Genomic DNA, 26,550 nt, shown 5'->3' on the forward strand with positions numbered 1-26,550 from the left:
TTTACTCAAAAATATAAAAAGAAACGTAATAAATTAGACCTCTTAATTTACGATCTTTTCGTCTACCTTTCTCAATTTCAACCAAAACCTATAGATGAACTAACCTTTCAAAAAGGTAAATTTCAGGGACTCTATGAAATAAATACTTTATAAAATTACTCAAACGTTGCATTTATTGGAACCGTGGTCAAAAAGATAAAAAAATTGAAGGGAATTTTACTTTTCATAAATCATCACAATGGCAGGTTTTGGCAACATTGATGAGATGTCAAAAGATGAATTGGCTGGAAAATCATATGAAGCTTTATTATACTTGATGAATAGTAAAAAGAAAAGAAAACCCGAGAAGGTTTCTGAAGGCGACGACTTGCCAAAGCATAAAGAAAAAAAGAACAAAGTCATTGAAAAGTTGGATGAGCCAGACACAAACGAAGAAGAAAATGAAACCAATGAAGAAAAGGAAATAATTGATGCTCTTGTTCGTGAGGGTGTGGATAATCCGAACTCTTTACTTGATGACCAAAAGGAAAATGAATCATCTCAAGACCCTTTTTATCGTCATTTTGATTCTCAAGATATGAAAGTCATTAATGACTCAATTTCTTGCATAAAGGCCATGAAGTTGTCTCAGTCGTCTGAGGAAACAAAACTCGGGATTTCTCAAATTTTTACACCAGATATAGAAGAGAAAGTTTCAAATTATTGCATACCCAAGAGCGATAACGTTTCTGATTTGGGTCTAAAACAGCGAATCTTGGAAGCTTATAAGTCGCATAAACCATCCGGACATTTAACTACTATGCAAACGGAAATTGCCAAACACATGTTTAATTACCAAGATGTGTTTTTCACCAACATGAACATTAAGAGTCATAAACTTATTGTTTCTTTGTATGCTTTGCATGCTCTCAATCATGTTTTCAAGACAAGAGACCGCATCTTAAAGAACAGTGCCAGACTATCTCAAAACCCTGAGTTAGAGTTTCGAGATCAAGGATACACTCGACCAAAGGTATTGGTTCTTTTACCTACAAGAAATAGCTGTTTAGAGTTTATAAATACTCTTATATCTTACTCAGGAGCTGATCAAGTGGCTAATCGTAAGCGCTTTGAGGATGATTTCACAATTGAGAAGGAAGTTATCTCTGAAAAGAAACCCGAAGATTTCCGTTATTTGTTCGCAGGTAATACTGACGATATGTTTCGTATTGGCGTCAAGTTTACAAGGAAAACTATCAAACTGTTTTCTCAATTTTACAACTCTGATATTATTGTTGCTAGTCCATTAGGTTTACGATTGGCAATTGGAAATAAAGGTGATAAGAAACGAGATTTGGATTTTTTGAGCTCTATTGAGGTTTCGATTATTGATCAAGCCGATTCTTTAGACATGCAAAATTGGGAGCATATAGAATGTATTTTTGATGAAATCAATAACTTGCCCAGAGAAGCTCATGATTGTGATTTCAGCCGTGTACGACCATGGTATCTGGATCAACAGGCCAAATATATGCGACAAACTCTTTTGTTTTCTCAATACAATGCTTTGGATATCAACTCGTTTTTTTCTCATTACATGTTGAACGTTGCAGGAAAAGTCAAGTTTCGTACTTTACACCGTGGAGTTTTGAATCAATTAGGTTACAAAATTAAGCAGACCTATGTTCGTGTATCTAGTGACTCTATTATAAAGCTGCCTGATGCTCGTTTCTCCTACTTTGTCAACTCAGTCTTGCCTCAGCTCGTCAAAAGTCCCCAGGGTGGCATTTTAGTATATGTTCCTTCCTACTTTGATTTTGTGAGAATACGAAATCATATGGATGAGGAAGCGGTAAGTTACAGTGCCATTTCTGAATACTCTAGTACATCCGATCTTACTAGAGCTCGTACTTTATTTTATCAGGCAAAGAGTAAGATCATGTTATACACTGAGCGTGCTCATCATTTCCGTCGTTTTGATATCCGTGGAGTAAAGGCTGTTGTTATGTATGCTCCTCCTACAAATCCTCAGTATTATGTGGAGTTAGCTAGAATGCCAATGCGTTCAATTACCGAAGGAAAGTTAGATCAGGATGCTGCAAAATGTAGGATACTTTTTTCAAAATATGATTCCATTAGCCTTGAAGGAATTGTTGGTTTCCAACGGGTTCCTAACATGTGTCATGGAAGACATGAAGTTTTCGAGTTTGTTTAACGATCGAAGGGAAAAAGCATGCTAAAGAAAAGATCTAAAGCTTAGACTGCTGGATCTGAATTGAAATGTCACATTCGCCAGCCCAGAAGATATGTTTGGTCTAGTATAAAGACAATTTTCAAATGTTAGCGAACCGGCTTGATTCGTCGAGTTTCTATAAATTATATAGATTGTATATTACCTAGGTAAAGGAATGGTTCTAGCAATATCAATTAATAAGTGGTGTTCGTATTTTTTAGAAGTTTATAGCATATACTCCTATATAGATCTGTTAAAGATGTCAACTATGAGCTACAAAGGTTTATACATACAGCAGAAAACCTTAACATGTGTATGTAACGAATATATATAGCTAACAAGGTTTTCATGAAGAATAGTGCTTCATCTATGCTCATACAAGTTCAATAATAATAAGATTACACACAATGAAACATGTTTCTTTTGATTGTATATAAGTTTTAATCAAATTGCAAGGCCCTTTACGGCTTAACTCGAAGAGACGAAAACTGAAAATGTGTCGAGCCTTCAGTCATGGTCCGTAATATTCTCTAGATTTTTTCAAGTAACCCAAGTGATTCAGCTTCTATTTAATGAGTTACAGTGACCGTACTTGGTTTCATTCCTGGAAGCAATTTTTGAAAGAAGTCAATTTTATCCTTTGACACTTACAGAGGTCGAAGCCTTTTATTTTTAAAATAGTAAAACATTATTAATAAAATACATTAGGTATATATTTCGTTAGCTTATGGCTTTGACATTCACATTCTTGAGCGCCACTTGCATTCCCTCCCATTGTATTATACCCCAGTATCTGATTTTTTGCATTAGAAGAGAAATTGCAAGCAATTTTTCTAACATGAACTAACCTTACATAAGAAAATCACTAAATAACTGTTTTGGGATGGAATCCTCTAGCATTGCTTAAGTATTTAGAGAGTTGTATAATATACGATTGTACATAGTTGAGGAACAAGTAACTTGATTTTTTGTTGATATTTTAGGGCTTTATTTTTGATTAAATGGACGAAAAGCGTCTATTGAACGACCTTGAAGTTTGCCCTGACAGTGGCATTCTCAAGAAAGCTTTAAGTCATTATAAAGAAGCTGTTGAATCTGAAAAGGAAGGTGATATTGGTACCTCTTTAAACAGGTATCGTTTGGCTCATAAAGTTCACGAGGATGTGGAGGTAATTTATCGTCGATTAGAGCGTTTGGCGTTCCAAAACAAAAAAGAGCAGAGCGACGGGGAACAGAAAAGAGCTTCCGAAGAAGAATCGATTAAGAGCAGTCAAGCAGATCAACTCTCTAAAGATTTAACTCAACCCTCCGTGACACCATCACTCATACCCAAACTTCCAGACGAGGTTTTGCTTCTTATAGTAGAACAATGCTTTGAAAACCTAAATGACTTGTCGTATCTTCCTCTTATAGCTCAAAGCTGTAAACTGTTTGCCAAGGCGTGCCGAGTCGATTCACTTTATCGCCAATTTTGTTATTTCAGTTACCAACAATCCGAGTGGCAGCAAACAAAGGAAGACATAGAAGAAGAATTTTCGTCTGTATATCACCGAAGCTGGAAGGAGATGTATTTAAAAAAACCACGGATTCGGTTTGATGGCTGTTATATTTCGGTATGCAGATATTTTCGACCAGGCGTTAGTGATACCAGTTGGAATCAACCTGTCCATTTAATCTCTTATTATCGTTACCTTCGATTCTATCCAGATGGCACTTGCATGGTTTTTCGAACCAATACGGAACCAAGATACATCGTTAGGAGCTTTGGCCGACACACGTCTGCTTTTTTTACACCCTCTTCTTCGAATCCTACTTTTAGTAATGGTGAAGTCGCTTACATGGCTACATGGTCAATGTCTCCAGCTGGCCAAATTTTGCTTTCACATCCCGTTGGTCGAGCCTATACATACGCGCAAAACTTACAAGTCAAAGGAAGCCGTTTGAAATGGGTCTCCTTTTACTCCGTTGACAATGAAACTTTTGAGACGTGTGATTTCCCTTTAACGCATCATCGAGATTACGTTTTTTCGCGAGTTTACAGTTATAATTCAGAAAAAACAGAGCTATAGTTTAGAAATATATGTGAAATGTTGACTATTCAAGAATAACCGTAAGTGAATGCGCAAAAACAATAGAAATGAAGATAAACCTTTTATTACTTTTACTTGTAGCTACTCGATGCCGATTCAAATTAAATTATGATCAATAGATTTAAATAATATAATAGTCGTACTAAATTAGACGGGCATAAATGAAATAGAATAAAATAAAAAATAAATCAAACGTCTTTTGATCAAAAGCGGAAAAAATAAATACATTAATAAATTCATTAAAAACCAAAAACCCGCAAAATATTCATATCATTAAGAATCGTCTGTAACTCTGTCATAAAAAGGAACAAACAACTCTAGCTCGAGTTCATACTATTAATCGAAGATTGTAGAGCTAGAGTTGCTGGTGTAAAATAATTAAATAAATTAACAGTTCATATAGAAACAACGTAAAGACTTCGTACATATAATACCCGTACCAGTAATCGAATAAAGGTAAAGATTCAGGAAAATTCATCGTTGAAGCGGTTTAAACCATTTCCTCTGGGGGCAAATAAACTGGAGGAGGAGACCGAGGTCTTTCGTGCCTATTTCTGCTAGTGGTTTCTTCTTGTCCTCTTGGACTCTGCGTATGATCCGACGTCTCCGAAACATTCTCTCGGATAGCCGCTGTGTATGGAGGAGGAACTTCATCAGGTTGGTCTTCAGTAACGGTTGTCGTTGTCCTGGTCTGTGGATGGCGGTATGTGGCATAATAATGTACAGAAGGCGGAGCAGGAAACCCAGGGACAGTATCTGTCTGTAATGGAGAACCCGGCGAACGATTCGGCATATTGCCAGTTTCGGTGGCTCTACCACGTGGAGTGGGTTTGGCTTGCCCAGCAGCTTTTTGTCGACGTTTTAGGAAATAGCTATGAATCATCGTAACAATAGTTACTACGAGCGCTACAAGAGCAAATCCAGCAAAAACAAAGAAAAACATTATAAATTGAAGTGTATATGTATACAAATGAGCGCTTATGCTGTTTTGCTCGCTTTTTTGTTATGATGAAGTGAGAGGCGTTAAGGGTAAACGACAGACTTAGTAATAACATAGCGACGAACTTATCAACAAAGTATGAAAACATAGAAGCCAAACTGAACAAAGTAGAGAAGAGCCATAGTAAGTAAAACAATCGAACGCTTGTGGAATTGAACGCTTACGGAGGACGCACATAGATGTTCTTTGACGTAAACGAGCAGGTAATTCATACAAGCATATAATCTTCCATTTAGATTTCAATCTTTGTGGCCCAAATTCTCTGAAGAAAGAGTCAGAAGAAAAATGCTTCCCTTCCCTGTCTTTGTCCGTTGGTGTCAACCGTCCATAAGCATTCGTGAAGCACATGTCTTGCGAGTCCACTGATCATTTTTTCCTTCCTCTTAATAAAAAAGACAACGATTCTTTGGAGAGATTTTTGGCTTCTTTCAGGTCCTTTGAAAGCCTTGTCAATTCGTTTCACTATGAAATCTCAAGTTTAAATCGCGTCAAAAAAAAAGGAAACTTATAGGATCCTATTCCATTCACTTGATATATAAAAATGTTACTTTATATGTCTTTGGTTCTGATCAAGTTGCAAAATTCTGCTTCTTTGTTTTAAAAATTGGCTGACGCATGAATCTTGTATACAAAGGAATCGCGCGCGAAGGTCAACTTGCCAACTACCAACATCTTTGCATTGTAGAATTTTTAGAAAAAAGTTGAAGAGAGTTGTTTAGAAGAAAATGATGAGAGTGACAGGACCTGAATCTTGTGAATTCGATAATCCGTCCCTTCCATTAGTAGAATTAGAGCCGTATGCTCGTGTAAATCGTGAATCTACGAAAATCCGTAAACAATATTTGAAGCGAGACTACTCGGGGAGAAGTATTTACCGTAAGACACTTACCTTTTCTTTGAAGAAGAAAGCATAGGAGTAGTTGTGTACTGACCGTGAAATGGTGATTAGAACCGGACTCCAATAATCCGACGCGTTGGAAATATGAAAGGCCTTTAGAAACTATACGTGCATGGAATAATGTTATCGATGGAAAAAAGCCTGACCAAAATATGCATGCAGCACGAATGTCAAATTTGAAACCGAGTCCTTCTTTAAAAGATCGTTATCCAGCTATAACCAAGCAACAAGACCCTTTGACTTCTGCAAAACAGCATTGCTCTGTTAAAAGCATTTCGAGGCCATTGAGCCCGATACTCTCTGTTGCGTCTATTGACAATCATGACTGTTGTCAGAAGACACCGGAGCAGGTGGAAAAGAAACAAGAGGGAAAGCATGCGCCTGCTTCAAGCTCTATTTCTTCTGACATGCTATGTGCAGCAGCAAGCAATGGTTACTTCCGCAAACCGGCTGTTTTAAATCAATCCTTGGTGCCTTTAAACTCGGTCGCACCGCCTCCACATAAGCATGAGTTAAAACATAAGCTGAAACAATTTGTTCAAAATGTTTTAAATTAAGTATCTAGGAATTTTTGCTGTAGAAACGAGATATTTATGAAACTGGGATTATTTTTAAACGGAATTTTGATAAACCGCTGCGCTGCACATATGCAAGTTTGTTTTCAAATGGTCTTTCCATTAAACGATGAACTAGACGATATGAATGTTGTTATGATATGTCAAGATACGCTTAAGGTTACAACGCACTGTGATAATGAATAGAAGCAAGCAGTTCAATGAATGTTGCTTGTATTGTAATGAAATTACGATCAATAATATATTTCGAGAAATGTCTTCAATTGTTAGTAGGATGCTGAAATACATTCACAGGACAAAGTCGTTTGGAAACCATTAATTGTTCTATTGTTTACTAGCTCATAATAACAAGATTTCTTGGATTCTAACGATCACATATCTATTTATTCTTTCTTTAATGACTTGTTTTTGTTGGGGCTTGCACTACACTCCAGCATAGATATGCTTGAATCCATAGAATGTTTGGCTAGTGGATTTTTTTGTTTAAATTGGATCATAACTCTGTGATAGCTCACTGAAATAAGGAAGAAAGGAATGCATCTCTCGTTATCAACATCTCGCTGGTGAAACTTTGTTTTAATATATACAACGTTATCCTCTCAATGATTGTGGACATGGCAATCGAATGGTAAAAACTAAAAAATGTTTTAGTACTTTAATATCTCAAAGTTTACTACAGAATGCATTTAATTTGGAATAGTGCTTTGCTTACTTGTCGATAGCAATGCTATATCTTTAAAACTCGCCAATACAAGTAATATTTTGGGTTATAGAGCAGAAGTTCGATAACAAATAGCTCCATAAGAGAATTGACTTAAAAAGAAAGTAATTTCATAATTCAAAAAGCACTGCAGTTAAAACCGACTTATGCTAGTACCAGATGAGTTTATTTACCGTTACTTTTTGAGTAACAGATATGTAAACATAACTTAGTTGTTCGGTTTGTTTATTCCTCTTTTGCAGAAGCGTGAGCGCCATTGGTGAACTATAGATGGTTATACACTATGTGAATATAAAAGGATATTTTTTTGGTGCCTTAGCATTGAAAAGCAGTATTTACTGAGAAATGGGTCACCAATCAACAATTTGCCCGGTTCAATAATTGCAAGCACAAGTCCAGGTCTCCATCTTAGAGAATACCAATATTTATAAAGTTTTAAGTTTGTTTTATTTATTAGCATGTTTCTCTCTTTTCAACTCTTCCATTTTTTACTTTTGCTTTTCAAATACTAACAGCTAATGACTTGCCTTTCTTAAGGATTCTTATTGCACTTCTTTATCGTTCATGATCTTAAATGCTTATACTCGGTTTTGATAACCATAAAGGAACTCGAATAAAACATTACGCACATATTCTCAACGTAACTTACATTCACCTCAAGTATAGGCCTACAATGGGAAGAGACTTTTGGTAAAAACAGAGCAATTAAATGGCGCAAGAGTTTCTAACAATGGTTTTTAGGTCAGCTGAAGCGTACCAAAAAAACGCTGCTTTTGTTCCTAAACTCACTAAGGAGATCGTCCAAAAGCTAGCTTTAACTGCATCGGATGTTGTCCTTGACTTGGGATGCGGTGATGGAGTCTTAACTCGAGATTTGGCATCACAGTGTAAACACATCATTGGGATTGATTCCAGTTCATCAATGATTCAATCCGCAAAGGAAAAAGGATTAGAAGCATATGTGATTCCTGGAGAAAATCTTGCAGGCGCAATTGAATTTCCATCGGAAGGGTTTGACGCCGTCTTTAGTAACGCCGCTCTACATTGGATTTTGCGGAATCCCAACCAAAGAGGTACTGTGTTTCAGGGAATAGCTCGTGTTCTTCGTCCAGGTGGCCGCTTTGTTGCAGAATGCGGAGGTGAGTGATTTTCGATCACGACTCCACATACTAATTAGAGTGTTTTTAGTATTTGGAAATGTTTCAGAAGTAATTACTAGTATCTATACTGTACTATTGGACCACGGCATCCCTAAAGAACAGATCGATGAAGCAAACCCTTGGTATTTTGGCACTGAGCAAGGTAATGATATAACTTTTACTCTTCTATGACTTTTCGTTCATATTAATTTCTGGGTCTTTCAATACTAACTATGAAATAGCATATACGAAAATGCTGAAAGAAGCTGGGTTTGAAATCACCTTCATGGAAAACGTCAGTCGTCCAACTTATTTAGATCGCGACGTTCGCCAATGGCTGGACACATTTGCGCATACCTTTTACGATGCATTTCCTGACTTAAAGGAAACTCTTCGAGAGCGCGTTTATCAAGCCTTGCGATGGGCGAATTGCACAGAAACTGGAGATTGGTACTTACTATATCGTCGTTTACGCTTCGTGGCAGTGAAGAATTAATTGAATTATAGTCTTGCTTCATTTTGACCTACCTGTGAAATCGAATGTTTGAGCATCTGAATTGACAATTGTCGTAACAAACTAGTAGTACGTTTTTTTTATGGAATATATGACTTTTAAAGATAGAAGATAATCCCAATTATGTGGAGATTTGGGTGTCATAAAGATCAGTATCCTAGAACGATTTATCATGAATAAACCTCTTCTGCAAAGTATATGCTTCATATCCATGATATAATCAAATCGTTATATTTAACTTTTGGTATTCTATAAGCACCCGTACCTTTAAGTGTCAAATCCCAGATCCTCTGATTTATTTATTACCATGTGACCTTTTACGATCTACTATTTAAACTCATCTAAAATCTAGGTTACTACGACCCTTTGTATTATTATTCCTATACGTTCTTTTTCAAGTTCTTTTTATTTTTTTTATTATATAGTCCTTACGGGTCTGACTGTCTCAAAATAACTAACATTACAAACTTAAACTTTTGGTGATGAGTATTCAAAATAGAGGCTCTTTAATTGTTATTGAAGGGTTAGATCGCTCAGGAAAATCTACTCAGTGCCAATTATTACTGGAAGATTTGCAAGCAAAAGGCAAAAGGGTCCAGCTCTATAAATTTCCAGGTATATTTCTCTAAAGTTGAATTTTACATGGAAGTTTTTGCTAATATTTAGATCGAACTACTGCTATTGGCAAGAAAATTGACTCATATTTGAAAGAAACTAGTCAGCTTAGCGATCAAGTCATTCACTTACTTTTCTCCGCAAACAGATGGGAAGTTATTGAAGATATCCAATCAAAAATTCAATCAGGAACAACGTGCATTTTAGATCGGTATGCCTTTTCTGGAATTGCTTTCTCTGCAGCCAAAGTATGTTGCCCTACCAAAATTGTACGCCCTATGGAAAACATTGTACTAACTCTCTTAGGGACTCAATTGGGAATGGTGCAAGAGCCCTGATCGTGGTTTACCACGTCCAGATCTAGTTATTTTTTTGCATGTTCGTCCTGAGATTGCTGCAAAACGCGGGCAGTATGGAGAGGAGCGTTACGAAAAAGTAGAAATACAGAAAAAGGTTGAGAAAAACTTTGAACGAATTGAACGCGAATATATGGAAGAAGGCATGGCTTTTATCACCTTGGATGCTTCTACTAGCGTGGAGGCAGTTCATTCTCAAATTATGAATTTAGTAGATAAAATAGATACGTCAAAAGCATTAGACACTCTTTAATAATGTTGTCTTACCTTTGATTATTACTTGGATTTTCATCTTCATCTTCATAGAAAGGACTTTTTATTGGTTTGCTAGGCCTTACAATGCCCATTAAATTGATGTGTTCTTAAAGCGTGGTTTAAATTCAATAATAATTTAAATATCCCAGATTAAAACCGTAAACAACAAACAAGGAGACCTGAATATGAAAACTTCCTAACTTGGACCCGTGTTTAAAAGAGCACTTCTTTTGTATTTCTTTGAATGACGCCTCTGTAGCTTTACATTATCAGTTGCAACGCATATGATATTTGAAATTGGTATGCGAGGGTGTTTGGTATTAGCGATATATGAGAATTGATTGTCCATTGGTAAAGGATCTATTCAGCGGGTTAACCAAAGCATAATAGGACACAACTTACCATGTATTAATATTCTTTTATTCAAAGCCACCGACACCGGTTGCTCGCCCTTAAACGCAATTTGAAGACCATGACTCTTACAAATTTTTATGAGATCCTCATCATAAGGAACAGAAAGAATTCGCGAGAGGTCAGTAAAAGGAATATTAGCATGAGCTGAAAGATATGACTTTTTCATTGCCTTCAACGCACCGGTACGTATAGAAGGAAGAAACAAATCTATTATGCAAGCCATCAAAAAGGTAGTTTTAAAACTTTTAGTAACTTTGAAAAACCTTGTATAGAAATTCGGAGCACCTTCAGTGTTAATAGAAGATATCAAAGACAAATCAATATTTTTTGATTTTTGCTCAGTATGATTATTTCTTTGTGCATAAGAATGAAGGGTCAACGCCGTTCGGACAATTGGCTTTTCTAAAATCTCTGCAGACCACGTTAACGTCTCCATAGATATTGCTGGATCACCTAAGCTTAGCAAAACCATATACGCGCGAAACTCGGGTTCATGCAGACTAACTCGGTTTTTTAACCAATTGTAATCATACAACTGCCCAAGGGTATAGAGAACTAGTGAATTGTTTAGTTAAGTAAAGAAAAGGGTATAGTTTCATACCTTTTGATAATTGCTCAATTTCTTGTTGACAACTAAATGCCGGTTGATCCTTCAGTTCATGCAACGAAACGATGTGAAATCGAGCAATAAGTTCATGACAATGTATTGATTCGTCGGTAAAGGAAGATTGAACAGAAAAATCCTGACGTACAGCGCGAGTCCGATCACGCACAAACGCGTGAGCCTCAGGGAGATGATGTTTTCCCAATATTTCTCGAAAAAGGTATTCAGTTGTTTTTTTCAAAATGGCTGGAGGTCGAACGTCGGAAGGTAAAATGGGACCTTTTCCAGCAGCAGGTCGATGGTATGCTTTGACAGTAAAATTGGGATTAGGCTGTTGTGTTTCTGGATGTCTTTCATATGGATGGATGGACTTTTGAATCGTTCTTTCGGCAACTTCAAATTCTGGACACATTTGAGTACAAGTGCCGACCAAAATAGTGCTTTCTTTCCAATGCTTGGATTGTCGAGCTTCAAATACTTCTTGTTCTTTAATCCTTTTTTTTTGCAAAGCTTGGAATTTCAAATCAGTCCCCGAAGAAAAACGAGCTGATCTTGCAGCCCGACGTTTAACAGAATCCGATCGGTCCATGGGTGGTTTAGGTCGCGATTTTGCTTTTTTCGTAGAAATCATATACAGTTCCTAGGATTAAATGATGTTAGAGATAAATCTTGAAAGAGATTTCGCAACAGAGCACACAGTATCCCCCTTGGAAAACCAAAATTTGAATACTGAACCGGCAGGAAACGGACCTATGGACAGATGACGCGAAAAAGAGAAGGAAATAAATGAAAAGCTTCTTATATGTTTAGAAGACTTTTGCGTCTCGCAAGAAATCCAATGAACATGCTCTTTTACTATCGCTTGTTTTCAGGCCATCAAAATTCAAAAACGTACCTAATTATTTCTAAAAAAAAATTTTCTAGATAACATACAATTATGATAGATGAGAAGACACCACTTATTGTATGAGACAGCCAAGTATGAACTGCGTCAAATAATAGAAGAAGTCTAGGAAAGCGAGTAAATCCAAAAAGAAAAGTTAAAATGAGATTATAAATAATTACCGATGAAAAATACGAAACAATTGAGATGGTTTCAAGTTCTATAGAGAATAGAGCTTGGGAACAGGTGGTATGGATTCAGCTGATGTAGGTGGCTTTTTTTTTTCCTACTGCTCATACGGTCTATAGAAGGAAATAAAAATAAAAATAAATGAAAATGGAAAAGAAAAGAAAAATGTTTGAAAAAAGTATGGGAGAACTCGGTGGTAGGTTCCTTGGTGTCGTATTATCATTAGGCAGAATGAATTGTAAGATCATTCGAAAGGGCTAAGAAGATAAACTTAATAGAAAGAACTTAAAGCATGAAAAACCCGGGCTAGAAAGCAAATTTTCATTGTTTATACGTATGCACGGCAATTCTTCAGCAAGGATTCGCCGAACGATGAACAAAAAGCCTTCAGAAAATAAAAACTGAAGGATGAATCGCATCTAATACGAAAAAGACCAAATGAGTAAGACGTGTTTGCCTGAGTGTTTAGCTGATGCCATCAAAGTTTTTGTCTAAATAATCAACATGCGGCTCTCGTTCTTGGATCGCTTTTTTTCTCTTTCTCCTTAGTTTTTCTTTCAAATTACTACAAGTAATGTTTGAAAACAGAAATTCGAGTCGAAAGATACATACTTTCGGGATCGTAAACAAACCCTCGATTTGGTAGAAAACGTGGATATGACAACGATAAGGATAGTTATAACATTTGTCACCAATTACCAATTGTAAAATGGAAATAAAAAGGTGCTTCCAAATGTTTCTTCAGACTAAAACGGTTCAGGTATGCGAAAAAGCATGCAACCAATACGAACCAGCACTTCCAATCCCAATCTCAAGAAATTACCATAATTTTTGTTTTAGTTAAGAATTCGTCGATTCCTTTTCGCTTGTGTGTAGTTCGCTCTGTCTCTTTTTTTTCTTTCCCTTTTTCATTGAACTGTACTACCCGATGAACAAGCAAACAAATATATAAGCCAAATGGATTTTTCCTTAGAAAGAGGTTACCTACAATACTGGAGTAATACGATGCCATCTCTGTCACATACTCTTGTAGCAGAACAGGATGGTTTCTACCCAGTAAACAAACAATTCATTGAAACAAACGAGAAGCGATTCCAGTCATGAATCAACTAACAAAAGAATCATTGGTTTTGTCTACTCTTTCATCCTGAATTTACCTATCATCAGATTGTGGGTGTTTGTTTTGGGGATTGCTCATCGCTATCAGATTATCTCTTAGTTAACTCCTAGTCGTTTTCTCTCCAGGAACAAAAAAAGAGCTCAATCCACCAACTACCGTTCTTTTTCGTTCTCCTTCTTTTCTCTTTCTCCTCCAAAAATAATCACTCTATAACCCTTACTTCCTGCGAATTTTTTACAGTGCAATAGTCTGCTTCCTCGCTTTCACCTCCTTTCCTTCTCTATTTGTTTCCTTTTCCTCTCTTGTTGCTCTCCACTCGCTTTTCTTACGTTTTTCCCAGAAATCTCACTCTCATCACTCTACGTCAATTTGCACATCTTACTTTTTCAGCCACCCCTTGTTACAAACCGCTTTTCCTATATACTTCGTGGATCTCTTTCAAATTTATTTTTCACTATTCAATTGGCAAGCTTAATGAATTTACCTCCAGCAATGACCTTTTTGCTTTTGTTTATATCATAACGTCATTGTTTCGTTCGCATATTTATTTCGCGGTTCGATTTTCTGTTTTTTAACTTCCGTTTTTCAACTTTATTTCTGTATTCTCTTTCTGTCTGTCCTTCATTTCCTCTTTATTGCCTGTTTTCTACCTTCCTTTTCCTTACCGTACCTTACTTAACGCTACTCTTTCCTAGTTGGTTGCTTCCACCAAGAAGACGTCAACCCTAATTATCTGGTGTTTGCATAAGAATGCACTTTAAAACTACCAACACATTTGTCGTCAGTGTTTTCCTTCCTTATTGTTGATTATTGAGCCATAAATTGCTGAGATCTTTGAAGGTTTGCCGTATTTGTTGGACTTCTGGCAAATTGAAACGCTGAATTTGCTCTTCTTTTACGATTTTCTTTTTCACTCCCGTTTCTTCATCGCTTCTACCTTTTTGCTGATTAGGCTTTCCTCGTGCTTTTTCGTGTTGCTTTTCTGTCGCTTGTTTTTCAAGGACTTAAGCAATCTATTGTAAAAGTATATATATATATCAACACGCATATACATATATTGTATATTTGCGGCATCTTTTTATTCATCTTTGGTGCATGAATAACACAATCATCTGTTTTTTATTTGGAAACTTTACTCAAGCTTTCAGGAATTAGTACATTGGATGTTGCTTATCTAGCAGCGAAACCTCCAAAAGTTCTTATTTACTCTATCTTCCAGTCTACTTTTTTCCAAAGTCAGATTTCGGTTTCTATTTTCCTCTTGTTCTTTTCTCCTTATTTTTGTTGTCTTCTCTTGAATAAATCTCTACAAACGTCTCTTGTCCTTGTCTGTTTTGTGTTTTCAATTTGTTTGTTTTATTTTTTTCCTGTTAATTACTTACTCTTCCCGCAGTCCAAAGCATCTCTGTTTTCTATTTCTTTTTGAGCGGCAGCCTCTTGTTGATTTTAGCTTGTCCTTTTGTTTTTTTTTTTCATTTAGAAATTTTAACCCCCATTTCATAATAGAACGGTTATAGCATTTCCCAGATTGCATCCTTTTTTCTAGCTCTTCCTGCTCAACCCGTGCGTTAATCTACTTTCTATCAAGTCTTTTCCTTTGGATATTCTTGCTTAATACTTGCTGTCTTTTTTTATTTCTATTATTAGTTATCAATGTCTGGAGATAAACCTTTGTCTGGTGGCTTGGGTAGCCAGGGAAGCGTTCCTGAACCTACCGATGCTGAATCCATTTTGAACAGTCGAAATCAATCTAGCACCCCTGTACCTACGCCTTTGCGAAAAGGATTCTCAAAAATAAAAAAAAACATTTTAAGTCGGAAAAACTCTGGTCAAATGGGATCAAGCTCGGTTGATAAGCAAACTCCTCAAGAAACTCGCTACAACCATACGACCGACTCTACGGCTCATGTTCCACAAACTCCTCGTGAATCTCCTCCCAACCAACCCTTAGATACACATCAGCAAACACAGAATCCTGTCGGACCGGTCCCTGTGCATGCTAACCCTTCTGGAAGCTCGCAACACCAAACTGGAATGAAGTCTTTATTTGAAAAGGCTATTCATCCTTCTAGGAGAAAATCATCGCAAAGCCCTTCGAAAGGTATTGGCTCCTTCATTAACCAGCATATTCTTCATAAACACCCTTCCTCTCATCCTTCTTCTCCTGATCAGAAGACGCCCCAACCTTCCCAAGGTATTCAGAAAAGTAGCTCTCATCATTATGTGCAAACAAACACAAAAAACAGAAACAACACTCCTTCGACTGGTCAAGAGGTACCCAAACGTGCCAGCTCGGCCATTCACACGAAACCGTCTAGATCTCCACTTGGCTCCGCAGAAGATACAAACAGGATTTCTCATTCCTCCGAGTTTCCCACACCTTCGAAACCTGTAGATATCCGTGGAAATGGGAGAACCAGGCCATCTACCTCTCGTGCTGGTGGTTTTTTTGACACTCCTCTGCATGCTTCCCCTACCTCCAATGCCTCCCCTGTCGGCACTCCTCGTTCTAATTCTAAGAGCCCCTCTCAATCCTCCGTTACTTCCAACGGTCATCGCCCAGGTCCTGGGAAATCACTCATGCCCCGACAGAGAAACCCTTACGATAATACTTCTTATGAATCTTGGCCTCATTCTCCCGAGTTCGACTGTTTTACTTATGCTGTTAGCGGTAGCCTTAACATGACACCACAAGGGACAGGTTTTGAATGTATTAATCCTGCCAATCCCTTTAGTCCCGGTTACAAGTCAGGGTCTGCTCCTGCAGATTCTGATAATCAAGGTACTGGCATGGGACAAACAAGTCAGGGGTCAAATTATAAGCTCGTAAAACCTGAAAGCATTGAACACGTACCTAGGAAGTTACGATCAAACTATGTGCCACCTTATGCCAAGCGCGTCGTTCCTCGTCTAAGCTCAAAGTATGTTTTACTTGATGAAAACAAAAATATCGGAAGTGGTGCTACTGCAGTTATCCGTTGCGTAACCTTGAAAAACCCGAAAGATAATGAAAAGAAATTAAAATTTGCAATTAAAGCATATCGTCGAAAGGCTGATGATGAATCGGAAAGCTCTTATATTGCAAAATTAACTTCTGAATGGCTTGTGCAATGTAGAATGGAACATCCTAATGTTGTGAAAGCCTATGATCTTTGCCTAGATTCTCATATATTTCCTCTTTATAGTGACACATGGTGTATTTTGATGGATTTTTGTCCCAGAGGTGATTTGCTAAGCTTAATTAGCGATCGTCATGACCGTCTGAACCGAAAAGATTTTGAATGTATGATTAAGCAAATTTTACGAGGAGTCGCTTACATCCATTCTCAAGGAATAGCGCATCGAGATTTAAAGCCTGAAAATATTTTAATTACAAGTAAAGGTGCCCTTCGAATTACTGATTTTGGAGCTTGTGATGTGTTATGTGATCCTGGCAACACAGAAAAGCTTCCTTCTGCATTGTCCCAAAGTAACGGCGTATTTGGAAGTGATCCGTTCATGGCACCTGAAATTTTAACTCCTGGATCTTACAATGCATTCTATGCAGATATGTGGTCGTGCGCCATTATATTACATAACATATACTTCCGCACATATCCTTTCCGAAAAGCCGTTACGACCGATCAGCTTTACAATAAGTATCTAAAGGCTTGGCGCGAGTATAATCTTATATGTGATGTTCAAAATATTAGGGTTTCCAAGACTTTACCATACTTAAAATCTGTTTGCGATTTGCCGGACCCTATGCAGCGTCTTTTCTTTTGTTTAGCTAATCCTGTTCCTGAACAAAGAATGTTGGCTTTGGAGGCTCTAAGTATGGACTACGTACAAAAAATTGAATGCTGCTGTTGTGATGAACACGAGGTAACCACGCATGAGCCTGAACAATGTTTAAAATGGAACGATCCTCCGATGTGCCAAACCTCTTCCTGTCATAATCACTATTAAATACCGTTATACATAAAACTGTAAATATTAGAGTTTATGAGATCTTCATGCTCATACTTTTTTTGTCTTGAAAAATTTGACATGCTTTTTCTTGTTGAATTAGCACGTATTCTATAAAAGAAGGAAAAAAATCACTTGCGGGCCTTTCATGGATCAAGAAGTCTATATTTGTTTTCTAATCGTTTTTTGAAGCCATTGTGATTTTGCACAAGAGAATACTGTTTACCTTTATAGGTAGACTTTGGTCAATATTTTCATTGATTGAGGAAACATACTGAGCAATTTATTGAAAATATCGTTTGCAAATGAGAGGCTTTTAGTATAGCTGGTTCCACGAACTCAATTGGAGCCTAGTAATAACAGTCTGCCTTCTTATCCCTATCAGGAAGAATAGCAGCTCGTCCATAACTAGCTACAATAAAATAATGAAAACGTTTCTTGACTGTTTAAATTAATGTTACGATTATATTGTATATGTGATCATGGGGTTCGAAATGAATTATTGATTTCCTTTTTACAAAAACCAGGTTGACTTGTTACATTATATATGATTTTATAAATTTCTCATCACCAACTATATTTCTTCTTTATATTCTAATATAAAAGTATTCATTTAGTCCATAAATATTAATTTAAACTATATATACAAAAAGAGGAACATATTCGGAGCACTTGGCTGAATTGAAACGTTTTGTAAGAGTTGAACATATTATACAGAAAACTTAAGCGAAACAAAAGGAAAATCAGACAAGGAAGTATCTAGAAAAAAGTATGACATGCCAACTCTGCGTAGTATCAGGTAAAAATGTTGAGATTTAAAAATGGTCTTTGTTGTACTTCATAACATTTCTCGTATCTGCAATCATCTTCTGAAGAACCAGTAATTCTTCAACACGGCCAAGCTTTTTAGGATCGTTTCGAAGAGCAAATTTAAAGTCATCCACTTTTACTTTGTTGCGATTGCCAGCTATGCGAGCCGCTTCAAGACACTGTACATATCTTAGCACTTTGAATAGAATACAGACGCCATTGTTGAGTAACTTACCATTTCATTTATATAATCAACGACAATTTCTTCCAAGACATTTACACTGTCGGCAGCAGGATTTATATCATCTCCAAAAGCATACATAAGAGATTTTACTGCTTATGAGTTAGAAGTTTTTGTCACCTAGAGTACATAATATCGCACCAGAAAGCCGTGAGCTGTGAGGATAACCAATGCGGCTTTAAGCATACACTTTGCATGTAGATAGATACATGAACAATTTTTACTTACAGTCTTTTGTGAATAGATGCTGTCTCCGAGTAGGAGGGCGTCCACGACGAGATTCCATACTCATTTTTAAATATATAATTGAGAGTTCTATTCAGGTCTTTTTTTTTCGTCCTACTTAGAGTGAACAATTAGGATTCAGACGAACTTGCATTTGTGGATATTCTGTACTGTATATATATATTATATATGTCTAAACTCTCATAATTTTCACCTCTATTATAAAATATAAGTATAATTTGTAGTAAATAAATTTCAAAGCGACACTAAATTATGTAAAGCAATTTAATGCGCCAGAAGGAGGGAATGCTTAACCCTTCCATCAGTTGTCGATTCGTTTCCATCATCAACCAACATAAAAGGTGTAGACGTGAGGGTCTGGCTTGACCAGAAAGGATATTTGAAGGGAATTTTTTATTTATTTTAACAATAAAGAACAGAAAGGAATCGCTTAGCTGTTTTGGAAAGTCCAGTCAGAAAATTGAAATTAGAGTAATTAGAGTTTGAGAACTACCTTACTAAAAGAATGACGACTGGTGATGATGCACAGTTCTTTCAAACGTTAGCAGATCAATCAAAGAATCCCAATGAACGCCCTCAATTTCGAAAGTATATTCCAAAGGCATTGAATAAGTTAAGAGACATTTCGCTACATGAAGGTATTTACAAGCAATGTCTGAGATTTTTGGCAAACTCTTGTAGCGAGGAAGATGACAATCGTGCTACATTTTTTAGTGATGGGGGTCTTGACGTGTTGAAGACGTATTGTGCAAAAGCAGATGAAAATTCTGCTCTTGCTTTTGCTGTAATTCATAACTGTATCTTAGATTCAAAAGAATATAGAGCAAGGGTTGCTGAAACCGAAATTCTGCATCTTGCGATTACATACTGGATTGATTGGCAGCCTAAGCTACGTACTCCTTTCATTAACATGCTTTCTGTCATCTGTGAGTTGTTATATCCTTTTTCCAAAGATGCTGCTTTGGTTTTCACCGGGTTACAGGTTCTCCCTTCTATGATCCGAGAAGAAATCGATTCATACTCTATCTTTACGAAAGCGTTTGACAATCCAAGCATTTGTGTGTCGTTTGCAAAGAATCCTGCCATTCTAATTGACTCAATGGAGTTAGTTTTAATGCAACGTGATTTTCCTCAAAAAATTCCTATTTTAAATTTGTTTCCCCGTATCGCTGAACACGATGGTGTCTTTTCTACTGATCTTCATAAAAACGCCTCTTTTCTAGAACTTCTTAAAACCTATTTACTCTCTAATGATTCCCCTCGCATAACGATGGCCGCACTTTTCGTTGGAAATCTTGCCAGAAACGATCATATCTCAAAGGCCTTATTTCGCGAGAATTTTTCTGAAATTCTTGTTGCTTGCATTCTCAAAGAGAAAAAGATTGATGATAATGTTGGTAAAATTTATGCTTGTTCCGCCGCTTTACGACATTTTATGATTCCTCTATCCTCCCGGGCCCATTTTGCTGCTACTTCTTTGCTTCTTCAAGATAAGATGTTGCGTAGCAGCTATTCCCAATTGCATTATCTTTCTGTTTCTATGATTCGTCTTTCTATGCCTTACATTCTTTGTAAATTAGTAAGTGAGCCTGAGCGCTTTGAAAAATTACGCGAATGCACGAAAAGCCCTGATACAAATCTTGCCCTTGAAAGCAACAGGGCTATGTTGGCTTTTATTAAACACGCTTTAATATTGCCGAATTCATGCCCAAAAATTTCCAAATTTTTGCACGATAATATCTCTGTTTTCCAAGACAGCGTTCTGACTACCATCACTATGGTTAACAATTATCCCATAGTTACTGGAGAAGCTGTATTTGTTGCGATTTTAATGATTAAACACGGGTTTGCCGGTTTGTGTGAAACAATTCGTTTGTCTTCGGCTTATGGGATATTACAATCATATTCTAAGGATCCAAAATATGCCCATGAGTTGAAGCAGAATGTTTTGGCTTTGCTCGTCCTGATGGATAAAGACTCCAAAAAGACCGAGTAAATTTACAATTTTCTATACTGTCTCCGTTTTTTATTTAAACTAAAACTAAGTCTTATATAAAAAAAGGTTTTATTTGCCTCTTTGGATTTCCATTGTTTTCTTCTGCATTATTTACTTATTATGTCAAAAATCCTTTCCCATTTTTGGTTTATAAAAAGTTGAAGTGATTGTTCATCATCGCTTTTCCTTTATTATATTTATTTTTTTGATAATTACAAATTATATTCATCATCGTTTACTTCCTAATACTTAATGTTTCCATAGCGGAATGAATAAAGTCTGTCGATTTGTATGTGTTTCACTGTCCAACCTTTTCAGAGCTAGTTTAAGAGCATTCTTTTTTTTTTTTTTTTTTTTTTTTTTTTTTTTTTCCTTATACCTATAAAACAACCAACATTGAAGACTTATAATATTATGTAAATCAGCTTATGCCGTTTTTTTGAGGTTTTCAAGAAGCTTTTTTATCATGGCGTTGCCCACTTTTGTTGCCTCCTCAAATCTAGGTCGGAAATAATCTTGAATTTTTATAAATTGTTTTTTGTAATTTTCAAAGTCACCTTGCTCAACATGTTCAGACCATGATCTTGCGGAAATTACAAACTCCAAATCATCAGGACAGAATTCATTGTGCTTAGTAGCTGTGTAGATGCAGCTGGTCAAAAGGTCGGGATTGCAGAAAACATATTCTGATACGCCAACCCAAAGTCGAAACAATGGAGTTGAGCATATCATATGCTTTTGAGGGTGAATTCCTAATTTCCACCAAGAATCAACAATTGCTAAAATGCTTAGGTGACTATTACCGACGGACTTGTCATTAGGAACATTAGATATACTGTATTGATCCAGAAGCTCATCACTCAACAATAATCCACTCGAGGAGGCAGTAAATTGTTCGCCAAATACAAATTTTCCAGCTGTACGTACTCTACTTTCAAATTCTTGTGCCTTTCCACTTATAGCAAGCTTGAAAAGATCAGTGACTGAAGTCGCGTATTGCTTAATTTGTTTCCTAGCATCAGGGTTAAAAATAGCAAGACCCGCATAAACATGCCATTTACTAGAATAAATTCGCATAGATAAGTTCATTTTTATATTTTCAATACCTCCGCACCAGCGATTTATTTCCCAGGGATATTGATTGTTCGCACGCCATGCCATACCCATTGCGAGAAATGCAGCATGAGTTACAGCCTGAGTATCTGCAGTGATCCGATCGTGCTCTTCGGCTGATAAAAAAACAACTGAAGATTGAAGACAAGAAAGAATTTCTCTTACGATCATGAAGCTTTTATCCTTTGCACGATGGCGAATAATCACTAATGGCTGAGATTGAGGATTTACCCTTGGGCCGTGCATTGAATGACAGGAAATAATTTCGACATCTTTCGGAAGGTACTTTTCAAAAGCTCGAATTTCAGGAGATTTGCAGGACGATTGTCCTCCGACAATGGCACCCACCTTCGTTGCTGGTCCGTACATACCAACGATGCGATCAAGATACTCAGACTCGACGCTATATAGAATATAATCACTCTTCCTTGAAACCTGAAACCCATCTTGCAGGGCATTTATTGTGGTTCCATCGCATTTCTCCTTTACTGCTTCGAAATTTTCCTTCCGATCACACACATTAACACTATGAAACATGAGTATTACGTAGAATCAATTTTTAACATAACGTTTCTTTTTTTTTTACTTACATCCATCCAGCTTGACTGAATCGTTCTGCGTAAAGGCGACCCATATCCCCAAATCCTATAATTCCAATCTGGAATTCCTTTTTTATTTCGTCAAAGCAAATATCCATTGTGCCAATATTTAAATTAATTATTAATCCTTTTATAAACGATTCTCAAATTTCTCTAAATTCGTGTCAACTTTGGGCCTTCACCCTAAGCTGGAAAATATGTTGTGTTGATGTTTCTAATGCCAACTCAATGAAACGCAAGCTATAATAATTGTTACTAATTTAAGCTAATGTCATACAAAACTATAAGAAAAGAAGGAATAAAGTTATAAACAAAATAAAAGAACTTGATTGCTATTTTCCTACTTTTGTTCGTTAGCAAATGTGGCATTGATCAAGCTTATTGAAAGTATGTGATAATTATCACGTATTTAGTGTTCTTGAAACTTGCAATAATGCCTATAAATTGTCTCAATTCATCTATATAAACTTGATCTGGAAATTGATTCAAACCTTTCAATACATCAATAATATCCAGAGACTTTGCTACATTCTGTGTACTGGATTGCTGTATAATTGAAATATATAAACAACAAAAGAGCTATAATAAATGTAATTTTACTTTTTTATTACCTTTTTAAACAAGATTAGAAAACCGACGTTGATAAATCCACCCAAACAAGTAAACACTTTTTAGCCTGTAGAAATAATATAAAGAAAAAGAACGTTTGAATCAACGGTATAAGTATTTTTGAATTATAAGTTATGTCGATTTTCTTCGATAAAATAATAAATAGGCAGCAGACGTTATAGTTTCCTCAGGCTTCACAGGTGAAACTCTCGAGTCATCATAACAGTAAAACTGATTGTCATCTGGGTTACGAGCGAAAGATGTGTAATGCCCACCGCCTAGGCCACCATAATGATTATCAACAGCGCATAGTTCATAAACACACTTTCCATTTTCATCTGCATCTACGAATTTTTGTGATTCCGTATGATTAGACAAGTCAAGGTTGTCAATAGGAAATTCAATCAATTCATCAATCTTATCACGGAATCGTCTCTCACTACTAAAGCGCTTTAAGTGAAAGATTAGGATTTCAGGAGATTTCCATATTCTCATTTCTTTGGATGCTCTACGGAAATCTTTACACTTGGGACAATACCAAGGATCCTCTTCGCCTAGCTGTTCAGTTTTCTCAAATTCATTTAGACAATCGTCAAGGGTTATCGTATGCGAACGATTGTCCTCTTCCTTTGTCTCAGACATAATTCTTTCCATGTCTAACCATAATGAACGACCCATATCAGGAGAACTAGGTGACTCGTTAAACACATGGTGCTGAGAAGCTTCCGGCCACTCACAAACCAAAAGGTCTCCTTGGACAAGAAGATTGGTATTCTTCTGAGTAGTTTTCTCAATCTTTGGAGGGTCAGGATACGAACCAGGAGCGGCCTCGTTGGCTTGGTTTTCACCTTCATCACCATCGAATGGATCAATATTAATCGATGGCTCTACAGTCGCTTGTAAAGATTCCACATCTCGGTCTGTAAGCAGAGGAAGATTTGTAGGATGCATATTCCAACCGGTTGGTATCCGTTCATAACGATCATGGAATACCTTAGTATTAAACAAAGGTGTCTTTCTTTCGTTATCCTTGGAGGATTCATTAGACTTAAGGTCCTTACCTTCATTCAAATTGGAATTCAGAGACTCTAAACATTCGGCATCCTTCAAGGAATCAAGAGTCGTAAATTGACTATATTTTGTTTTAAGTTTTTTCTCAATCTCAGACGCGTTATTAATCTCTGCATCTTTCAATTGGAGGATGAATGGATAACCAAATTCACGATTATCGAGATAGCTGTTTGATGATTTAGGCGAAGGATTTATCGTGTGATAAACCGGCACTATTATTTCATCTGATGCTTCATCCAAAGGCTTCTCCAACTCGTAGAGATAAATTTCGTCCTCTTCTGAAATTTCCATTAAAAGAGATTTAGTGAGAGAGGTAAGGAATCGATAAAACCTTCCTCTATAAGTTTCGGTTACAAGTATTCTCTTATAATTATCACAACCAACTTTGGAAGCGACAAACTGCACGAGATCTCCGATTGTAGCAGATTTGTTTTCGAGAATAACGTCAACAGTAATCGGACGGCGAGTAACATCAGAGGGAATAAAAACAACAGGATGAGACCAAAACTGTTGTAAGGGTAAGGGAAGAGTCAAATCCATGAATGGGTCAAAAGTAATGGAAACAGTCTTGCATTCAGGACAAACCAGGGTGCTTCTGTACATCCCTTGAAACAGGTCAACAATAATAGAATCATTCCTAAGTTTATGCAATCTCCAACATTCATCTGCAGTACTTCGAATCTTTTCTTCATCCAGCTCATATAAATCAGGCTTGGAGGTATATGGCTTTTGATAAATACGATTCAAATCTTCATGTAAACCATCCAACAGAAAAGCTAAGAATTCTTGGGAATCCTGTTGGCCATACCCTAAGAACGAGTGATTAAAGCGACCAATTATGGCTTTGAATTGTCGGGGAGCAAAAGAAGTATGATCAGGATTATACAGAGACTTAACTAAGGATGCAAACGCAGCAGCAATTTGGCCACTCATACCCAAAGGATTTGATTCATTGACTTGATCCTTCCACTCATCCGAAAGGAAAAAGTCACGAAGCTCACGAGTATGAGTGAGACATTGCAACGCAGAATTCATATAGCAAGTATTTCCTAGGTTATTTAAACCGCACGTTCCAAGTACCTTACTTTCCCGGTTTTCCAAGGACACACTTGATTTTTGGTCTCTCTGACGAATCAAAAATTGAAGTCTTAAGGCACGGTCGACAGGCCATGTTTCATTGTACATACATTCAACGACTAATGCACAACTACTATCCATCCCGGACTCGACTAATGTTTTTTCCTTTCCCAAGGATTCTACAATCTCTTTCGAGCTAATCTTTATAAAAGAAGATGGATCAATAGTTCGTTGAAGTGGTAGTTCTGTGTCAACTCTCCAAAGTCGGAAGTTATCACCAGAAATAGACAAAGTGTACTTTACTCCTTCAAATAAGTCATTCAGTGTACTTTTCGAAGAAAGTGTAATCTTTAACGGTTTATGGGTTTCATAAGGATCGCTTTGTAAGCTCAACAAAGTCAACGAAAAATTAGGAGGGTAAACTTCAACTACCAAATGAGGATAATCTTCAGAGCCAAGATTAACAGTTTCCCTAGGGAATTCGTTTCCTTTTAAACCGTACCATTCAGTGAGCAAATCCCATAGTTCCTTTGAAATAATGGTGAAGTCAATTTCTTCTTGCAAGTTGCTTTTCAAGGAACCATCATCTAAATTCATAATATCTTCTTGGTCCAACTCTCCAGGAAATGGCCCCTCTTCAGACAAGTATGAGCATAGCTTCTCATACCAACTGTAAGATAATATATAGAAATCTGTACGGCCTTCCTCTAAATCTGGTTGATTATTTACAAAATCTGCAATTATTTCTTTTTGTTGAGAAATACTAGGGGGATTTTGAGCATTTTCTCCTGACTTCTCAGGTGTTAAAGATTTTTGAAAACCATCATCCATGTTAGAGGAATTTTGGGAATCATCACTTAAAGATCTTGGTCTTTTACCATGATACGAAGAAGTCGAGCTTTCTGATAGAGAATCCATCAAGAACTTTGACTTGATATCTAGAACAATAGAATAACTTACTTGGTTGTGGTTTGGAGCAGCTTTTTGGTTGTCGTGAGGGCTAACGCTTTTTACATAATATGTAATCTAAAATACCAAAACTGAATAAAGTATAGAAATGTGAAAATAATTAAGTCTTTTCTTCAAATATTGGTTTATAAAGTTGGGTAAATTGAAGGTACTTGAAAACTCTACATTAAACCAGGTTAGTATATGAACTGAAGACTACCCTTTTAATTAATCATTATCAAAATATGTGTTGTATCAACAATCATTGTTTGTTACTACTTATCTTTGACCTCAATAATAGTATGAT

The 26,550-nt window shown here is 36.6% G+C and overlaps 12 protein-coding genes across 12 annotated transcripts; 7 read left to right on the forward strand and 5 right to left on the reverse strand.

Moving 5' to 3' along the window:
• The first annotated feature begins 62 nt into the window (after positions 1–62).
• On the forward strand, positions 63–2,419 carry SPOG_03563 (U3 associated protein Utp25). Its single transcript, XM_013169978.1, has one exon. The coding sequence runs from the start codon at positions 239–241 to the stop codon at positions 2,192–2,194; it is 1,956 nt and encodes a 651-aa protein (XP_013025432.1). The 5' UTR covers positions 63–238; the 3' UTR covers positions 2,195–2,419.
• Positions 2,420–2,966: 547 nt separating this feature from the next.
• On the forward strand, positions 2,967–4,355 carry SPOG_03564 (F-box protein Pof7). The gene has a single exon (XM_013169979.1). The coding sequence runs from the start codon at positions 3,214–3,216 to the stop codon at positions 4,279–4,281; it is 1,068 nt and encodes a 355-aa protein (XP_013025433.1). The 5' UTR covers positions 2,967–3,213; the 3' UTR covers positions 4,282–4,355.
• A 200-nt stretch (positions 4,356–4,555) lies between these two features.
• Positions 4,556–5,946, reverse strand: SPOG_03565 (uncharacterized protein). The gene has a single exon (XM_013169980.1). The coding sequence runs from the start codon at positions 5,243–5,245 to the stop codon at positions 4,793–4,795; it is 453 nt and encodes a 150-aa protein (XP_013025434.1). The 5' UTR covers positions 5,246–5,946; the 3' UTR covers positions 4,556–4,792.
• On the forward strand, positions 5,360–6,757 carry SPOG_03566 (uncharacterized protein; the record flags this gene model as incomplete). Its single annotated transcript, XM_013169981.1, has 2 exons — positions 5,360–6,178; positions 6,252–6,757. The coding sequence occupies exons 1-2, from the start codon at positions 6,028–6,030 to the stop codon at positions 6,755–6,757; spliced, it is 657 nt and encodes a 218-aa protein (XP_013025435.1). The 5' UTR covers positions 5,360–6,027.
• Positions 6,758–8,069: 1,312 nt separating this feature from the next.
• SPOG_03567 (methyltransferase) lies at positions 8,070–9,348 on the forward strand. The gene is made up of 4 exons (XM_013169982.1): positions 8,070–8,186; positions 8,238–8,635; positions 8,685–8,798; positions 8,878–9,348. The coding sequence occupies exons 1-4, from the start codon at positions 8,170–8,172 to the stop codon at positions 9,129–9,131; spliced, it is 783 nt and encodes a 260-aa protein (XP_013025436.1). The 5' UTR covers positions 8,070–8,169; the 3' UTR covers positions 9,132–9,348.
• Positions 9,334–10,525, forward strand: SPOG_03568 (thymidylate kinase Tmp1). Its single transcript, XM_013169983.1, has 3 exons — positions 9,334–9,764; positions 9,816–10,012; positions 10,071–10,525. The coding sequence occupies exons 1-3, from the start codon at positions 9,632–9,634 to the stop codon at positions 10,371–10,373; spliced, it is 633 nt and encodes a 210-aa protein (XP_013025437.1). The 5' UTR covers positions 9,334–9,631; the 3' UTR covers positions 10,374–10,525.
• On the reverse strand, positions 9,536–13,893 carry SPOG_03569 (nuclear export factor). The gene is made up of 4 exons (XM_013169984.1): positions 12,289–13,893; positions 11,391–12,033; positions 10,778–11,344; positions 9,536–10,735 (listed from the first exon to the last, which is right to left on the reverse strand). The coding sequence occupies exons 2-4, from the start codon at positions 12,022–12,024 to the stop codon at positions 10,572–10,574; spliced, it is 1,365 nt and encodes a 454-aa protein (XP_013025438.1). The 5' UTR covers positions 12,025–12,033; positions 12,289–13,893; the 3' UTR covers positions 9,536–10,571.
• Positions 13,894–14,099: 206 nt separating this feature from the next.
• On the forward strand, positions 14,100–18,154 carry SPOG_03570 (HAL protein kinase). Its single transcript, XM_013169985.1, has one exon. It carries the CDS (start codon positions 15,239–15,241, stop codon positions 17,531–17,533), a length of 2,295 nt encoding a protein of 764 aa, XP_013025439.1. The 5' UTR covers positions 14,100–15,238; the 3' UTR covers positions 17,534–18,154.
• On the reverse strand, positions 18,097–19,573 carry SPOG_03571 (transcription factor TFIID complex subunit Taf13). The gene is made up of 3 exons (XM_013169986.1): positions 18,813–19,573; positions 18,579–18,676; positions 18,097–18,522 (listed from the first exon to the last, which is right to left on the reverse strand). Exons 1-3 carry the CDS (start codon positions 18,874–18,876, stop codon positions 18,349–18,351), a joined length of 336 nt encoding a protein of 111 aa, XP_013025440.1. The 5' UTR covers positions 18,877–19,573; the 3' UTR covers positions 18,097–18,348.
• Positions 19,167–21,156, forward strand: SPOG_03572 (armadillo repeat-containing protein). Its single transcript, XM_013169987.1, has one exon. The coding sequence runs from the start codon at positions 19,336–19,338 to the stop codon at positions 20,824–20,826; it is 1,491 nt and encodes a 496-aa protein (XP_013025441.1). The 5' UTR covers positions 19,167–19,335; the 3' UTR covers positions 20,827–21,156.
• On the reverse strand, positions 21,056–22,745 carry SPOG_03573 (prephenate dehydrogenase Tyr1). The gene is made up of 2 exons (XM_013169988.1): positions 22,530–22,745; positions 21,056–22,465 (listed from the first exon to the last, which is right to left on the reverse strand). Exons 1-2 carry the CDS (start codon positions 22,634–22,636, stop codon positions 21,253–21,255), a joined length of 1,320 nt encoding a protein of 439 aa, XP_013025442.1. The 5' UTR covers positions 22,637–22,745; the 3' UTR covers positions 21,056–21,252.
• Positions 22,746–22,931: 186 nt separating this feature from the next.
• On the reverse strand, positions 22,932–26,277 carry SPOG_03574 (ubiquitin carboxy terminal hydrolase Ubp12). The gene has a single exon (XM_013169989.1). The coding sequence runs from the start codon at positions 26,211–26,213 to the stop codon at positions 23,280–23,282; it is 2,934 nt and encodes a 977-aa protein (XP_013025443.1). The 5' UTR covers positions 26,214–26,277; the 3' UTR covers positions 22,932–23,279.
• Between the last annotated feature and the right edge of the window lie 273 nt (positions 26,278–26,550).

The sequence above is a fragment of the Schizosaccharomyces cryophilus genome, assembly GCF_000004155.1.
Source record: "Schizosaccharomyces cryophilus OY26 unplaced genomic scaffold supercont4.7, whole genome shotgun sequence".
Lineage (NCBI taxonomy): Eukaryota > Fungi > Ascomycota > Schizosaccharomycetes > Schizosaccharomycetales > Schizosaccharomycetaceae > Schizosaccharomyces > Schizosaccharomyces cryophilus.

What these genes read in the sequence shown, in the direction of transcription:
- SPOG_03563 (XM_013169978.1), top strand. Translation starts at nt 239, where the DNA reads ATGGCAGGTTTTGGCAACATTGATGAGATGTCAAAAGATGAATTGGCT.
- SPOG_03564 (XM_013169979.1), top strand. Translation starts at nt 3,214, where the DNA reads ATGGACGAAAAGCGTCTATTGAACGACCTTGAAGTTTGCCCTGACAGT.
- SPOG_03565 (XM_013169980.1), bottom strand. Translation starts at nt 5,245, where the DNA reads ATGTTTTTCTTTGTTTTTGCTGGATTTGCTCTTGTAGCGCTCGTAGTA.
- SPOG_03567 (XM_013169982.1), top strand. An exon ending in CTTTGTTGCAGAATGCGGAG is followed by an intron (nt 8,636 to 8,684) that starts GTGAGTGATTTT and finishes GAGTGTTTTTAG; the next exon opens with TATTTGGAAATGTTTCAGAA. An exon ending in GTATTTTGGCACTGAGCAAG is followed by an intron (nt 8,799 to 8,877) that starts GTAATGATATAA and finishes ACTATGAAATAG; the next exon opens with CATATACGAAAATGCTGAAA.
- SPOG_03568 (XM_013169983.1), top strand. Translation starts at nt 9,632, where the DNA reads ATGAGTATTCAAAATAGAGGCTCTTTAATTGTTATTGAAGGGTTAGAT. An exon ending in CCAGCTCTATAAATTTCCAG is followed by an intron (nt 9,765 to 9,815) that starts GTATATTTCTCT and finishes GCTAATATTTAG; the next exon opens with ATCGAACTACTGCTATTGGC. An exon ending in TTGCTTTCTCTGCAGCCAAA is followed by an intron (nt 10,013 to 10,070) that starts GTATGTTGCCCT and finishes TAACTCTCTTAG; the next exon opens with GGACTCAATTGGGAATGGTG.
- SPOG_03569 (XM_013169984.1), bottom strand. Translation starts at nt 12,024, where the DNA reads ATGATTTCTACGAAAAAAGCAAAATCGCGACCTAAACCACCCATGGAC. An exon ending in AATTGAGCAATTATCAAAAG is followed by an intron (nt 11,345 to 11,390) that starts GTATGAAACTAT and finishes ACAATTCACTAG; the next exon opens with TTCTCTATACCCTTGGGCAG. An exon ending in TAAAAGAATATTAATACATG is followed by an intron (nt 10,736 to 10,777) that starts GTAAGTTGTGTC and finishes CCCGCTGAATAG; the next exon opens with ATCCTTTACCAATGGACAAT.
- SPOG_03570 (XM_013169985.1), top strand. Translation starts at nt 15,239, where the DNA reads ATGTCTGGAGATAAACCTTTGTCTGGTGGCTTGGGTAGCCAGGGAAGC.
- SPOG_03571 (XM_013169986.1), bottom strand. Translation starts at nt 18,876, where the DNA reads ATGAGTATGGAATCTCGTCGTGGACGCCCTCCTACTCGGAGACAGCAT. An exon ending in GCATCTATTCACAAAAGACT is followed by an intron (nt 18,677 to 18,812) that starts GTAAGTAAAAAT and finishes ACTCATAAGCAG; the next exon opens with TAAAATCTCTTATGTATGCT. An exon ending in TTGATTATATAAATGAAATG is followed by an intron (nt 18,523 to 18,578) that starts GTAAGTTACTCA and finishes AGATATGTACAG; the next exon opens with TGTCTTGAAGCGGCTCGCAT.
- SPOG_03572 (XM_013169987.1), top strand. Translation starts at nt 19,336, where the DNA reads ATGACGACTGGTGATGATGCACAGTTCTTTCAAACGTTAGCAGATCAA.
- SPOG_03573 (XM_013169988.1), bottom strand. Translation starts at nt 22,636, where the DNA reads ATGGATATTTGCTTTGACGAAATAAAAAAGGAATTCCAGATTGGAATT. An exon ending in TTCAGTCAAGCTGGATGGAT is followed by an intron (nt 22,466 to 22,529) that starts GTAAGTAAAAAA and finishes CATGTTTCATAG; the next exon opens with TGTTAATGTGTGTGATCGGA.
- SPOG_03574 (XM_013169989.1), bottom strand. Translation starts at nt 26,213, where the DNA reads ATGGATTCTCTATCAGAAAGCTCGACTTCTTCGTATCATGGTAAAAGA.